Source organism: Manacus candei, unplaced genomic scaffold (assembly GCF_025592945.1).
Source record: "Manacus candei isolate 608988 ecotype Guabito, Panama unplaced genomic scaffold, ASM2559294v1 h1tg000025l, whole genome shotgun sequence".
Classification (NCBI taxonomy): Eukaryota; Metazoa; Chordata; class Aves; order Passeriformes; family Pipridae; genus Manacus; species Manacus candei.
Genome location: NW_026138073.1, coordinates 172,430 through 188,316, shown reverse-complemented (window position 1 = coordinate 188,316; position 15,887 = coordinate 172,430). Strand labels below are relative to the sequence as shown.

General features: G+C 39.8%; 1 protein-coding gene across 2 annotated transcripts in view; it reads right to left on the bottom strand.

Annotated features, from left to right (window-relative positions):
* Window positions 1-385: 385 nt before the first annotated feature.
* The window catches only part of FGD5 (FYVE, RhoGEF and PH domain containing 5), a 93,275-nt gene continuing 77,773 nt past the window's right edge, over window positions 386-15,887 (bottom strand). For both annotated transcript variants that reach the window (XM_051788854.1, XM_051788855.1), the window contains exons 15-21: window positions 12,276-12,375; window positions 9,982-10,119; window positions 8,800-8,902; window positions 6,736-6,863; window positions 5,129-5,257; window positions 3,273-3,421; window positions 386-2,526 (exon numbers count right to left, since the gene is read on the bottom strand). In XM_051788854.1, the coding sequence (XP_051644814.1) occupies window positions 2,490-2,526; window positions 3,273-3,421; window positions 5,129-5,257; window positions 6,736-6,863; window positions 8,800-8,902; window positions 9,982-10,119; window positions 12,276-12,375 (784 nt within the window). In that variant the 3' untranslated portion in view covers window positions 386-2,489. The remainder of the gene's footprint in view (window positions 2,527-3,272; window positions 3,422-5,128; window positions 5,258-6,735; window positions 6,864-8,799; window positions 8,903-9,981; window positions 10,120-12,275; window positions 12,376-15,887) is intronic.

Here is a 15,887-nt window from a genome sequence, read left to right as displayed (position 1 = left end):
TGGAATAATTCTGAAACAATGATAATTTCTGTCTCTGGTGCTTAGCTTTGCTCAAATTTAGTTAACAGTTGGACTGAAATTGCGAGGACATTTTCATTTTTTGCTCTTTTTTTATGCTGTATTGAGACCACCTGTATCTGTAAGTTGAAGTAAAGTAGGCGGGCTTTACAGGAGATGAATGCAGTGTGGACTGAAACACATCATCGTAACAATTAGGTCTAAATCCTGTTCCCACCCCAAGGGCTCCATTACCATCTTCTGATTTGATGCTCTTCCCTGGTTTGTCAGAGAATTGGTTAATAGGCAAGTATCTATTAACTAGAACTGCAAAGCTGGAATTAAAGAAGGTAAAAATAGTGTAAAGGAAAAGCCTGTAGAACTGCAGTTATGTTTTGCTCTTTTATTTTTCTACATTACTTAAAACAATGTTTAATAGCACTGTATCTTATTTTTTACAACAAAATATTTTCACATCTTCATTTCATGCTTCTAACTGAAAGCTTCATACAACAGTCACCAAATGTCAGCACCTAAATCTTCATAATATTGTCATTCTGTAGTGCAGTTTTTTCTTGTTTGAGACTATAGTTAGAGATCTTACTCTGTATTCAATGTTGTCTTATTTTTTTCTAAGTGCAAAATGTTTTTAAGGGGGGATAAACATTTACAGTGTATTGGTAGCAAGGCCATGGTTCTAACATAAGGAGTTAACACTGGTTCATTCATTAACTAAAGAATCAAAAGTTTTACTTTTCTTATACTTGGTTTCTGTTTGCACATGATAATATATGCTATATGAAATGGTCAGACTCAGTTGTATCAAAAAAACCCCAAAACAATGATATTTTTATTTAGTGGTAGGTATTTGTTTCTTTAAACTTGTTTTTGCAGGTGATAAACTGAACTACCTTATGATTTGGGTATATATTATAGACCTTTAAAAATGCAGACAATTCTAAACAATTTTTTAGGGTCAAAAATTCAGATATCCATTAAGCTTCTTAAAGAAATGGAAAAATGAAAGTAATAAAAATGCCCAACAATATATTTTAATGTAAGTAAATTCTTGAACATGGTATTTTTATACAAAGATATATTTTAATCATAGATGCTGTTCTATTCCTCAGTCAAATATTATGACAAATACAGGACACAAAACCATTGTATTGCAATGATTAGAACATCACTTCTCAACCTTCTTTATAGAAAACCCCAACCCAAACACTAAAGAAAACCCACCCCAACAAAAAATAACCCCCCAAACCAAACACAAAAACCCAGCCCCCCAAACTCCAGACATCTATATCCTCAGCTGGTGTAAAGCAGCACAGCATCTTTGAAGTCACACAAACACAGCTGGCTGCTGAGAATCCAGCCCTGGAGATGTAGAGCACGGCAGCAGTCTGATGTGAGACAGGTATAGCCACAGGAGTTCCAAAGCACTCCAGCAGAGCAGGTTCAGACAAGTGCATTTCAGTGCACCCAGCATATTTCAAATGCTGTGCTAGTTATGTGCATCCAATTTTTGATGACATTTTTCATAACAAGAACAGCAGAAACAACAGGAATTGTGAAAATAAAGATAGACTATTTAAATAGAGGATAAAAATCTTAACACTACTAGGTAGACATGTTAAATAAAAACTGTCTGTAGGTTTATAATAAATTACAAATAACCTTTGGGTTTGAGTCTGATGCAGTATTTAGAGAGAAGTGATATATATAATTCAACACCTGGATCTGTAGAGCTACTGAAGTGCATTTCAAAGTACTGCAGTGATATGAAACTAAACCCTTTAACATAAATTATACAGTGCTCTGTGTAAAATTATAAATTGATAGTAAGTAATTATGTTGGATCATAGCCAGTGAAGTGTTGATAGACCAGGTAAATTGAATGTGTAGTTCGTTCCTTTTCTGTGGAAGCTAGTTAGCAAATGTGGGGCATAATTTCATGCTGGCACTTGTTAATGGATGGGTAATAAATCATGCCACAGAACTCCTTAGAAACATGAAGAAAAGGAAACTGTAGTTCAATAAAAATGATAAAGTGCTTTAAATGATCATTTGTTGTATACTACATTGTTTCTCATGTTGTCGTAGACATCAAAACCAACTCAATGAAATATGGCAGTGCTGTTGAGTAAGTAAATCTGAGCCTGTTACTTACTGTAGTCAGTGTTTCCATGTATTTTCTGGTCTTGATGTTAGGCTTAGTTTACTGTGAGGTCAGAGGAGAAGCTTATAGTACAGGCTGAAGTTGCACATACATAAAGATCACCATAAATATTTTCTATTTTGAAGTTTTCATTTGCAACAACATGGATGTAAGAAGAAGGAAGCAAAAAGAGCAAACTGGAAACAGTTCAAATCCAGTGTGTGTGGCCAGTGGGCCTGAAATATGCTGTTCAGTTTTGTAAGTCAGAAGAAGATTGCTGGAAATGTACAGAAATCTGAGAATTTATTCCAAGTTCATTGCGTGATAGCTGCTATAATATGGATGCTTCTTCCATGGCTTCAATCCACCTAGAAAGGGCAGAAAAGAAAAAGCGATACATATAAAACTATATACATTTTTAGAAGATATGTATTTTAAGAAAAATAAGTACTTTAAGAACATAAAGCTTGAAGAAGACTGTATTTTCCATCCTACCTCTGATGAGGAACTACAGTTTTGTGATTAAAGCAGGGAGCTGAGTACTGGGACTCCTGCTTTCTAGTGCAATCTTAACCAGTAAATTATTGTAAAGTCTCAAAGACAGTTAAGTGCTGTCTTAGAATAGGAAAGATGAAACCACTGAAGTATGTTTAAAAGCAACAAAACCTCCTATAAACACTCATTTCCTTTCCTGTGTGTCTTGAGGTGCTGGCATTTTTAATATAAATTTTGTGACTATTTTATTATGTGGAAGCAGTAGCATTAGAATTGAGAAAAATAAGCAATTATTTGTTGATGAGAAAACTAAGATTGAACATATAAATTGAACATATAAATCAGAGAAGCTTCTGTACAGTAATCACCTGTGACAGACTTCTAGACGTGCCTCTTGAGACTCAGTCTCCTCTTTACCCATAGGAGGAGCAAATTCTCCTTCCTAAAGGAAATTAAAAGCACCAGGTAGATTTTTTAAGTCACTCAGACCAGTCACATGTAATTTGGCTTAATCAACACTCTGAAAGTTGCTTGCTTCCTCTGAACTGAAGGAGAGGGGAAAGCCCTATATAAGCTTTTGGACCTGTGCACTGGCTAGTGTGGAAGTCAACCCCCATACCTTTGTGCTGAATTGTTATCCTCTGCTCGGAAGCTATAAAAGAGAGTCTGCTTGTGGTAGAGATGAAAAACTGCATCCGTGCTTCCATCCTCTTTTTCTGGGGCAATGGTGAAACCCAGCAAAGGCAAACTCTCTGTAGCCACTTTGTCCTGAATAGCAAAGAAGTGAACCAAAATTTAGAGAGAAGTCTTGTAACAGTTTGAGGGCTCTTTCTGAAAACCAAATGATACAACCCTGCTGTGACAGAAATGCAAAAGCAGTAGTGTGACTGTTCTGCTGGACTCGTGGCTCTTACCTAAACAAGAGCAGTGCCTGTACCGCACATTTTTACCTAGTCTGAGTACTGAACTTGAACACCACCTCTGAAAATCCAGTTCTTCGTGATCATCCACATGGCCATGCAGGTCAAATTAGCCACAACACTGATGGCTGTCTTTGACATAACAGTCCAAGAGGCAAAGCAGAGATTATTGAGAGTATAGGACAGTCCAGCAGCAGTTTGGAAAGCCTGAGACTCTCTCCCAGTTATGTTTCTTTCAATAATTTTTTTTTACTCTGTGCAAATAGTAGTCTTTTTGGTGCCTCATCATTTCCTTTCAAAGCACTAGTGACTTTTTCAGAAATCTGCTCTTTCTCAAACAGCACACTTGCTTTCCTAAAGGCTGGTTTGAAATTTCCTAGCTGGTAATGCAATTAATTGTTAATTTAGTCCCAAGAAACTTCCACAAATTTTGCTTGCTAGACATGGCTTTGCAGAAGTCAAAGAAAACAATAAGCCTTAATTGAATTGCAGTTTAGCTGTTAGTGAAAGCTGCAGTTTTGATCACCGTATTGAGGCAGTGATTATATGTGTATGTTGGCTTTGCCAACGTACATTGCAGACTGGGAATGCAAAGTGTAATTAGGCATTGTTGCTTTTTCCCTATTGTTCAACCAGAAATGATCACTTTTAAGCTTAGGTGAGGTAAGGTAAATGTGTGGGATATAGAATTTGATTATAATGGTCTGAACTGCTGGTCAAATCACGAACCCTTTTGTGCCTCAATCTTCTCATCTGTTTAAAGGGGATAACGTTGCTTCATGCAACCATCACATGATGTTTGCAAAGTATTCTGAGGGCCTAAAGTACCAAGTATTGCTTTTACAAGTTTTTGCATTGTCCTTTTTTTCAGCAAAATGAATTTTATGGTTTTGCTTATGAAACCTGTCCATTATAACCAAACTTTATATTACACTTACTTCGAGTTTATTTGTATTGCAGCTATTATAAAATAAGAAAAGGGACTGGGAAAGGACAAAATACATAAAAATGATCTAGTTGATACCCGGCCTCCTTGGCTGTAAGGAGGAGCTTACAGACCAACAGAGCTGGCATTATACTGACTTCTGCAGACTGTCTCCTCTCTTTACCTGTTGGTACTAGTAGGACAAGTATGTCTTACTTATACTTGCAAAACTACAAGATTCTCCTCCCCACCAGAAATGGATCATAGTGCTATCTATCTACAAAATATCTGGCAGTTATCAAGGTACACCAGAGAATGCTGAAGGATCTTGAAGTCTTTGGGTGTAAATATTTAGGTTCACTGTGGTTGACAGTTTATAATAGCATGAATAGCAAGAAGTCAGATAATGATCTGAAGTTCAAATAATGAAGGGCAGTGTCTGAGGGCTGCCAAGGTCCAGCTAGGGCTGTGGCTGAGCTCCCTGGGGATTCAGTCTGTTAGGACCAGGTCTCAGAAGGCAGATAGTTGTGAGAACTACCATTTCTACCTTTCCCATTTCCTGGTTCTGCCTGTAGGGAGTAAAGAAGGGATCTCAGATAAGAAAGTACTTCAAGTCAGATTGCACAGTACCTCATTTGCTATGTAGGTGTAGAGGACTTTGCCTTTGATAACAAACCAGCGTTTCTTCCAGTGCCTTTTGCCTCCCTTACATCTGCTGAGGTAACCACTGATGGTAGCTCCCTCTTCTGAGGCTGCCACCTGGAGCAAGGCAGGAGAAATCAGGATTTGTAACAGCAAAGGCTTTTCCACTCCTGAATATGCATGCTTGCATCACACCAGACAACTAGGTGAAACTGTAAGTAGACCATTAAAAGTATTGATACAGAAAAATTATAAGCATGGTGTTAGGGTTCTTTTTAACTGTTTGAATATTTATAGTTAAATTTTGTTCTCAGTAACTCTAATGGGAAATATGCAGTTGAGTTATTATTCAGGTCAGTAAGCTTACAGTTGTGTTCTGAAAAGCCAAACTTGTCCCTTTTCCAAGGTCTGGGGTATTTTTGTATTTTAAAAGTGCATGCTTCCAAAAGTGAATTACAGTCTTGTGGCTGAACACTTTCAAGCCATGGGTATATTTAGGGCTTTGCTGTGGTTTTATATTAATTTATATTAATCACTTAATGATGACTTGGTTTCATTTGTGTAATAATATTTCTGAGAAGAGTTGCCCCTCTCACAGAAATATTTTGAGATCTAAGTGCTTAATGTTCTTAAAAATCCAGATTTTGAGTAGCTGGAACTATACACATGCACGCACACGCACACACACAGTGCAGTGTACATCATTAATTACAGCAGTAAACAGTACTGGATTTAGAAACAAAGAGCAGAGATTCAAAACCAGCTTGTGTAGCACTGACAGAAGAGAAAACTGAGCATCTATATAGCAGTGTTTTGCAGCAGAACAGAAATGTGCCAGGACATGGAGTAATGCTATTATGAGATAGTTCATGTTAATAAACATGTGCTGCCTCCATGTGGATAGAAAGGTGATGCTTTTTCCCTGGTGAGGTTTAAATTCTGCCTGCTGGCTCTTTCAATATTAAATTTGTGTGTTTGTGTTACATGGTTGTATCTCTGGCGCAGTTTCACAAACAAACCTCAAGAGATTCCAGTGTCTTGACTCTACAGTGAGTTCAGCAAGATGTTTGCACTCTCATTTCTTTATACAATGATAAATACCTGCAGGAAATGGAAGTACCTTGCTGTGCTCAAGTTCAATGGGCAGCTTAGCTACTTAGAATACATCAAAATGATTGGCACCTTGTTCCTGGAAAGAAAACTAATACAGCTTTAGAAATCATGGCCCTATTGAAATTGGTGGGAATTTTGTTTACACTGGTAAGATCGTCAGTGTCTATGATCTGCTCTGTTGTTCTGTCTAGTACCTTGAAGGTGGTTTAGTTTTTTTCAAGACTTCACAGGCTGATGAGCAAATTAAAGTGTCATACTCTAACTGGGTTTCTCAGTGGGCTCAAGACACTTCTGTGGTATCTCCAGAGCTCAGAGTATTTTTGTATTTTAAACACTACTGTGAAAAACAAAAAAATAATTGCATGATGAAAGTAAACCAAGGCATGTGCTGAGCCTACTGCCTACAGTATAAACATAGCTGCTGAAGTAAGAGCACAGAGTTTCCTCGAGTCTCCTGCCTTTCTCAGGCAGCTTGGTCCTACCTCCATGAGAGCTGAAGGGATCTTCTTCTGTTTCTTAAAAGATGAATAATGAATATTGTGGAAAACAGAGAAGGCACTGCTTGAACACCTGGATGAAGTTGGAGGGAAGCTCATGCTTAGTGGCCGCCCTGCAAGATTAAGAAAATTCAGAAAGGGAAGGGGGAAATGGATGAGTTGATACATATCAGGCTGTGTAAGAGACACAATACACTAATGTAAATGACTAAGGAAAATGTAATGCCTCCTTCACACTCAGTTTTTATTTTAGCCTTTCTTTCAAATCACCTCTTTAAGTCTGATCAGTGGATTCCATAGCACCCTTTTTTAATAACCTACAGGTGCTTGAAAGAAGCCTGCAAGAAAGCTGACAAAGCACAGCACAGCTTGTTTTCTTGTTATTTAAAATGAGCATTAAGCAAATGGCTTTGACATCTTCTCTATGTTCTATAACATCTTTGCAGGATAGATTCACTAATGGGACATTCTTTCTGTATGAACCATTTTCTTTGAATTCTGCATGGGAGACAGTTCTTCTGGCTCTGAAAATCTCCATTAACTCCACTTGTCTGAGTTCACATCTTCATGATTCCACTTCTGACAACACACATTATTTGAAAGCTCTTAGTAAAAGATAGCATTGTTTTAGCACAAGTCTGAAGTACCACTTCTTGGACACAGAGTGGCTTGGAGATGCTTTTTTTTGGCTGTTGTGACAGCACCTGTTCATGCGTTTGCTTGGCTAGTGTGAATTTCTTCAGTCAGAATGGAAAAACTAAACTTCATTTGTCCACACCTTTTTATTCTTGACAGTATAATATGCTTTTTATTAGAGATTGTCTACATGAGTAGTTGTACAAGAAAATTATGTCCTATTCCCTCTCTGTTCATATATTTGTAACCCCTCTCCCCCTTCTGTCTTTGATTTGAATGTGTATTTAAATCAGAAAAGAGACTTACATATTAGGATAATAATACAGTTCTAGATAGGCAGTAGCTCTTCTACTTTGAATTTATGCTTTCATCTGTTACCAGATTAACTCCCTATGTAGAAAAGCTCTTAGTGACTCTGCACTTTACCCCGGCATTTCTTTTTGTAAAAGCTACAACATGGATGAAGAACCACAAAGCCATTGTTTTACTTTAATGGATAATTAATTAGAAATGACAGAAAAAACCAGTTCAGTTAGAAGGAGCCTACAACAATCATCTAGTTCAACTGCCTGACCAATTCAAGGCTGCTCAAAAGTCAAATCGTGTTATTAAGAGCATTGTCCAAATGTCCTTTAAACACTGAGAAGCATAGGGCATTGACCACCTCTCTAGAAAGCCTGTTCCAATGTTTGGCCACCGTCTGGGAAAAGAAAGGTTTCCTCATGTCAAGTCAGAACCTCCCCTGATGAAGCTTTGAACCATTCTCATGTGTCTTGTCACTGCGTCACACGGAAAAGAGATCAGCATCACTGTCTCCACGACCCCTCCTCAGGAAGCTGCAGAGAGCAATATCACCCCTCAGCCTCCTTATCTCCAGAGTTCTCAGTTGCTCCTCATAGGACATAGTTTTTACCATTATTCTGGTTTATTAAAATGGTCAGGGAAGCCCTCAGAGAACCTGGCTTAGAATCATAGAAGATTTGGGTTGGAATGGACCTTAAAGCTCATCTCATTCCAGCCCCTGCCATGGGCAGGGACACCTTCCACTATTCTGAGTTGCTCCAAGCCTTGTCCAGCCTGGTCTTGAACACTGCCAGGGATGGGGCAGCCACAGCTTCTCTGGGCAATCTGTGCCAGGGCCTCCCCACCCTCACAGGGAAGAATTTCTTTTGTATATCTAACCTAAATTTGCCCTCTTTCCATTTGAAAAAACAGTTTGCTAAACTTGATTTTATGGCTTGCTAAACAGTTTCAGCTGCCATTAAAGCCTGGCTCTCCTGGAACCTCAATACACATGCCTCAAGCTTGAGGCATATTTAACAAAATACAGCATAGTAGGCAGGTCCTAAAGCCTCCTCATCATATAGGAAGGAAATCAATTTGTCAGTTTTGCCAAGAATGAAAAAATCCTACCTCTTTTATTAAGTTCCACGTAGCAGCTATCACAGACTTTGGCTGCTTGATCTTTAAGGTACTTCATAGGGTACTTGTTTCTTGAACAATTTCGACATACAATCTGTTCCATCAAGAAGAGATGCATGTAAATATAATTTATATTTATAGATATGCACATACAAAACAAATCCCCTCAGCTTGCTGGGAGAGGAAGATGGATAGTGGACCAGACATGGTTCTCTCCTAAAACTGGCAGCCAGGGAAAGTCTGCTGACTGAAATATGATTGCTGTAGGCTTACACTGTTGTGAGCCAAGCAGAATTGAACACTGTATTTAGTTGTACACCATTGCTGTGTCCTTCTCCTCAGGAATTTACACCTTCCCTAGTAGTGAATTGTAGAATGACACCTTTAAAATTACTTCTGTTTTCATAGCTTTGCTACGAACATTGTTTTTTTAAGCAAGCTTGCATGTTCCTGCAATCCCTGTGTGACTGATTTTCTCTGTGGAATTAGAAAAAAGATTAAGTAAATGGGGGGTTTTTATACTAGCAAAAATCACTGGTAGTTTTATTAAAATTTTTTTAAAAATCAGGTTAAAAGACAGCCATGGTTTAAAACATGACTGCAGGTTTATGTATATAAGCGATTCTCTAGAGTCAGGAATAAAGGGACAAAACCAAAAAAACTTATAGATCCCCTTAGCTTTAGGGCAAAAGGCAACAGCTCTTCAATGGAGCAAAGAGGAAACTTTTCCTTTGGTCACTGACCAAACCATGCTCTACTGCCAAATTTCTTCACTTTTCTTGGAAGATAATTTTACCAGATGTTATTAGAGACAGGTCACGGAGTACATGTGTTACTGCTCTGGTCCAGAAGAGAGCCTGTATTTTTAGTGCATTGCTTCTTGTCTCAGAGCTAGCTATATATCAGATATAATGGCTGCACCCAGCAATAAGTATCTTGTCAGGCTTTAACCCGCCTTCAGGAACTCCTTTTACCCCTTAAGGCAAGGTTACTGTTGTTTCTTCTAGCGACATTAGGAACCTAATTACCTAATTTAGCAAAGCACTCACAGGTTCTGTGAGAAGTCAAATTCAGGTCTTGGATGTTGCTACAAATTTGCAGAAGTTACAGCAGTAGCAGCCAGCAGCCCAGAGGTGCGAATAAAGCCCCCCTAGAAGCTTGTACAGCTCTTACCTTCCCACAGGCATGGCAGTGATGTCGCCTCAAAGTGAGCGTAAAGTCACAGCCACAGTTCATGCACATCATGACATGGGACACAGGTACCAAAGTAGGAGGCCTCTCACCCAAGGGTATTCCAAGCCTTTCCCTTAGCTTAAAATCAAACAAGAATAAATGAAAAAGCATCCGCACTTTCAAAGTGCACTCAGTCAGCCCTGTTCCATCCCATACAATTCTCATCTCATTTCAATCTACCTTCTCCTGTTAAGATCCCCAAATTTCCTCATTCTTAATGCACTTTTAAGTGACATACAACTGCTTCAGCACTGAAAGATTAGTACATGGTGCTCTTAAAGCCAGAGTCACAACAAGTAAAAATCCATGCAAATCTATTTTTGGTGAGATCCTGACAGTCTTCCATGCCAGACAAGTATCTGATTATCTGCATATGAAAATTACAGGTAAGAACATGAGTTAAACCCATCTTTTTGTAAGAAACTTTTGAAATAATATCCATAAAAAGTTCTACAGCTTTCAATCAAAAAAGTACCTGAGCTTTTTATGTCATTACACCTTGGGATAGTTCTGTGATGATGCAACAGAGAGTAAAGAAAACACGAAAACCAAAGATGAATTTACCCTGCCCTACTCCTACTCCAAATCTGATCCATGCTTTCCATGGCTGATCTGAATATATGTAAGGAGCTTTAGAAAAATGCATTCACTTTTCCCAGTTCTTGGAATGCACTGCATCGCAGTATTGTTCAGGTGCCTTTGCTCAAGCCCAGGGAGCCATGGTCCACGTGGAACTGAACCCAATCTAATAAACTGTGCTGAAAAGCTATGTTACTTCAGGTTCAGCACCAAAGTATTAGGGGCCCTCCACTGTCAGTTCACAGCAGCTCAGCATTTGGCACAAATAGCACAAACTCTTGTGCTTTTGAAGGACTGTTTGTTAGGAAGGTTTCCTATGTGGAAATTAGACTTCTGCAGACAAATAGGATCTAAAGACAGACAAATGAAATTCCTCCAAATTTTCCTCATGTGCACATTCAGGTTTACATCAGAAGCAGAGCTGGAAAAGAAATTATTTTTTCATTTGTTGAAAAAGGATTTGGTTTAGATTGCTGTACTGACTAATTTCTATCTTTTTCTTGTTAAATATTTGAAAGTAGATTAGATACAGGCCAGAAAAAAAATCCTGTTTCGGTTTTGAATTAATTTTTTACTTTCTGAGGTCTTAAAACATTTCAAGTTTAATCACAAACTGGTTGAGGTTGGAAGGGATCTCTGAAGGTCATGTGGTCCACCCACTCTGCTCAGGTGCTACTGCTATGTAGCACCTGTTGGCAAGGACTGTGTCCAGGTGTCCTTTGAACATTTCCAAGGATGGAGACTCCACAACCTCCCTGGGCAACCTGTGCCAGTGCTTGGTCACCCTCAGAGTGAAAAAGTGTTTGCTGCTGTTTGAGGGAACCTCCTGTGTTTCAGTTTGTGGCCACTGCCTCTGGTCCTGTCACTGGGCAGCCCTGAGAAGAGCCTGGCTCTGTCTTCTTTGTACCCTCCAGGTACTTGTACACATAGAGGAGATCCTCCCTGAGCCTTCTCCAGGTTGAACAGTTCCAGCATTCTCAGCCTTTCCTCATGGGAGAGATGCTCCAGTCCCTTATCATCATTTTTGTTGCCCTTTGTTGGGCTTTTCAGCATTTCCATGTGTCATACTGAGGAGCCCAGCACTGGGCACAGCACTCCAGATGTGGCCTCACTAGCACTCTTTCTTATTTAGTAAAACTGAGGTTCTACACAAGCTCAAATAGCATTTTTACTTTTTATCAGATGCATTCTTGGCCTTCTTAACTGAGCGTAGTACAACTGAAAATAGTGAGGTAATAATATACATAATTGTGCTGGTACAATTGCAAAATTGCTAGTGGGGTTTGCACTGGCAGTTACTTTATTCTGTGTATGATATTAGTGTAACTAATGGGTAATTTTGGGTTTTTTACATCTATAAAGTTTGTAGCTATTTTTAATTAATCAAAAATAGTTACTGGTTTGTCCTTCAGGACAAAATAATCTTCCTTCAGAAGAACTAAGCAAAGGCCACAGAGTATAGAGTGTGATTAACATTTCAGAGGTGGCCCATGAGCTGTGATGAGTTTCACTGTTCAAGCTTGGCATACTGGTTTAAAAGAAAATAGAACATCTGGCTACTAGGAATTCTGAATTTTATAACCCTCCTTCCTTCCTCTCTCTCTTTCTCTCCCTCCTTCCCTTTTCAAGCATTGAAAGACTTGGCCTCCTTTTACCTCCACACTGCTGTGGAAAGTCGAAGTGTTGTGAGCTTTGTAGTCATCTGGGATGTGTCTGCTGATGCAGTTGTACCAGTCATCCCTTTCTGAGCAAGAGCTGTGGAATGAAATACAACAGAGCAGTCAATGCCATGCACAGTAGGGACTGAAACAAGCTGGTCAGAGGAGAAAAGCTTTACTTTATGAATGTTTGCTTTCTTGCACTATTGCACTGAACTGACAGTTTTCTGACCAGGAACAAAATTGACTGTTGAACATATTCAGCACAATGAGTAGTGTAGCTCCATGGTTAGGACTGTGACTTAGAAGGAACTAAATGCTCAGAAAATTTTTCAAAGTAGTCTCTGATTTTGCTGTAAGCTGCTCAATCCTAGATCAAACAGGACAATATGAATTGTCTCTTTTTGTCCTGTCTGCTCTAGCTCTTAGGCACTCTATTGCACGTAGCATTGGCATGGGTTGCTCAAGGTAAGTGTGTTTCTGCTCATCTCTATAGTGGGATGCTCAGATGATCTGCATATTGGGAAATGCAGAAGCCTGTCACCAATGGTACAGGTGTGAATGCTTTCATTTTCCTCTAGGTCCATCACAGATAACCTCCAGTCTCCTGGCAAGAGGCCAAGACAGCAATTTGGGAAGAAAGTTGTGCATTCCCTGTAGTTGCAGGTACACATGGAGGCCAGTAGTTCTACAGATTGGCCCCTAGATGCCCCCTTTGCACAAGGCAAAGGAGTGAACACTTAGCATTTCCCTGCCAGTCCAGCTATCCCCAAAAAGCCAAAGGGCTCTTAGTGCCTGTTCCTTCCCAGATGCATTCACTCTGTTACAGCCATGAGGTGTCCTGCTTGTGTTAGCTGGTTTTTCTGCTGTGACTTCAAACTATGTGCTTCCTGTCCATCTGAAACTCTGCACAGTTCTAGTGGTTTCTAGCCTCAGTCACCGGAGGGAATGTAACTCAGTGTGGTCTGCCTTCCCCAGATCATACCAGCCACTCACATTAAAGCTATCCACTAGACTTTGTTGTAAAATCTAGTAGTGGCATCATTGCCAGCTGCTGTTCAGCTGTGATTTCCTCACACCACCCTCATGAAGACCACCAAACAAGATGTCTGAGAACAATTTGTGTTTTGTGGTCTTAAAAAAAAAAAGGGCACAAAGAGAGAGGAGTGCCAGATTTTCTTGATGATCTTTGACTTGGCATCCCTCTGCACCATGAGCATAAGCCCTTGTCTCAAAAACACCAGCCTCTGCAAAATTCAACAAGCCTGGAGCAGAAGCTCAGAGCTAGTCCATGTACTGCATATAGGCTAACCTCTGGAAGCCAAGGGGCTATGTCACAGGAGATCATCTCTGTCAAGACACCCACTACTAGTCATAGAATCATAGAATGGTTTGGGTTGGAAGTGACCTTAAAGATCATTGTGTTCCAAATGATCTGCCATGGGCAGAGACACCTTCCACTAGACCATGTTACTCAGAGCTCCATCCAGCCTGGCTTCATCCAGCCTAGTCACACAGTATTTCTACCAAAATTACTACCTGTCAAATTACACTTTCTAAGAAATCTGAAGATGTCTGTATCTTCCAGACGAATCATGTTCACAGCCAGGAGTCCTGGCTTAAACCTTTCTCTTGCTAATTCTTTCTCGGAAATTCTCTTCACTTGAGTATTAAGATATGATTAAAACAAAAAACAAACAAAAAACACAAAGGAAACCATGGCCTATATAGTGATGTAAATTAAAGCCCCATTGGGAAAGACAGGTAAGAGGGACAGCCTACTATTAAAAGCCTTATATCCAACTGGCCCCTTTAACCTTTTCTCCACTCCATTAAATATCTCTAGGCAATAATTGTGGGCTATTAGCGACTACATGTGGGAATAACCCCATCTGCTGATAAGGTAAATTATGTCAATTGGCACTGGCCCATTCCTAATTAGGTATTTGACTGGTTGCTTGAAGGCTCAGAGGAATTTTTGCTGAACTTCTGAGGCTCAGAGAAGCTCAGCCTGTGATTCACCATTGCCACATTTGGTCCTTGTGGAATTTTTGGGATGTATCTTTTGTGCTGAGCTATCAGTTATCTATGTTGGCTTGTATATTCTTCATTAAACAAATAGAAAAGGTCAAATTGTCACTGCAGTAGGGGACATCCACGGAACACAGAAATTGGACTGAGATGGGATTTTGTCGCAGTGCTACCACTATCACTCTAAATTAGCCTTTGAGGAGGTAACATTGCTTTCTCCTAGAGCTCTGGTATTTTATATGAGCACCACATGGTTATCCCTGTGTCCAAGAAGAATATTTTTGAAATGCGAATGAAGATATGAGCACTATAAGCCTTCTCCATAAAGGTGCTGTGCTCAGATCTGTTAGCAGCTCCCTGCAAACCAATAACATGTTTCTTCAGGTGAACAAGATATTTTCAGCAGGAAGTGGAAATATTTTACAGTACCATCTGCTCATATAACCACGCTGACTTCTGAGCTTTGGTCATCCTTAGTCTACTGCCTTTAGTCCTTGGTGCTCATGCTGTATTTCCTCAGTGCATTCACCTTGTCTCATACCAGTATAAAAGCATTGAGGCTTATGCTGTGGTTGTTAACAAGTGGCCTTCAGTGCAGACTTGCAGCACCTTGATGTGAGCAGTAAAATATACAGTCTTCAGGGACACTTAAAGCTTTCTGGTACATTTCTGCCTTTGGTGCTTTTTTTGTGAGTGTGGTAGGTCAAGAATGTTGTGCAGTGGGGTTAGGAGAGCATGCTGACCAACTGGTGTATCAGCTCTGCCAGCCAGTACAGAAAGAGAGAGGAAAAAATGTTTGGGGTGACTTCTGGCAGACCAGTACCAGAATGAGCAGCACAAGGAAGGGAAAGGGAATCTGTCCCAGTCTCCATATGGCTGTTATCAGAAGGGCAGCCTTAGTCTCAGGCCCTGGTCCTACCTACTACCAAATAAACATAGCTCATGGTGGCCTCACATGCTTTGTTTAGGCTAGCTAAGCATGGACTTGATATGAGTACAAAAGGCAAAGAAACATCCTAACAATGCAAGCAAAGTGTCTCAAGCTGCTCACTAGGGATGCCAGCTTAGTTGCCCTGGCTAATGGGGACATACAGCAGTTATTTCCCCTCTGCAATACAGAAGAACTGTATACATCCTGCTTTTGTAACTGGCAGGTAACTCAAAATTACTGTGTGTATATTTTAAGGACTGTGATGAGTGCACAGGTCTAAGATAATCTCAGATATGGTTATGGTTATAAAAGGAAATGGACCAAAAGGCTTTGACAGATAGCTGAGCATGGCCCACAGATGGTAAGTGCTCTGGGAAGGATGAGAGTTCCAAATTCTGATTCTGAATAAGAAAGTGTCCTCCCTGTCTTTTTCTTGCACTGTGTAATTTAGGAAGTCTGCTGTGTTTCCAGGCATTTTGTAGTTGGAGACTGGTGGTGGGAATGTCAGTGTGTAAAAGCATTGAAGACCTTGTTATTTGGAAGACTTTTAATACCACTGCTAGTGTGCTATGTCTTTTGTAATAAATTACACATGGAAATCAAGCTAGCCACCTCTCTGCTATAGCTGTAAGTAAATTTGCAGGATA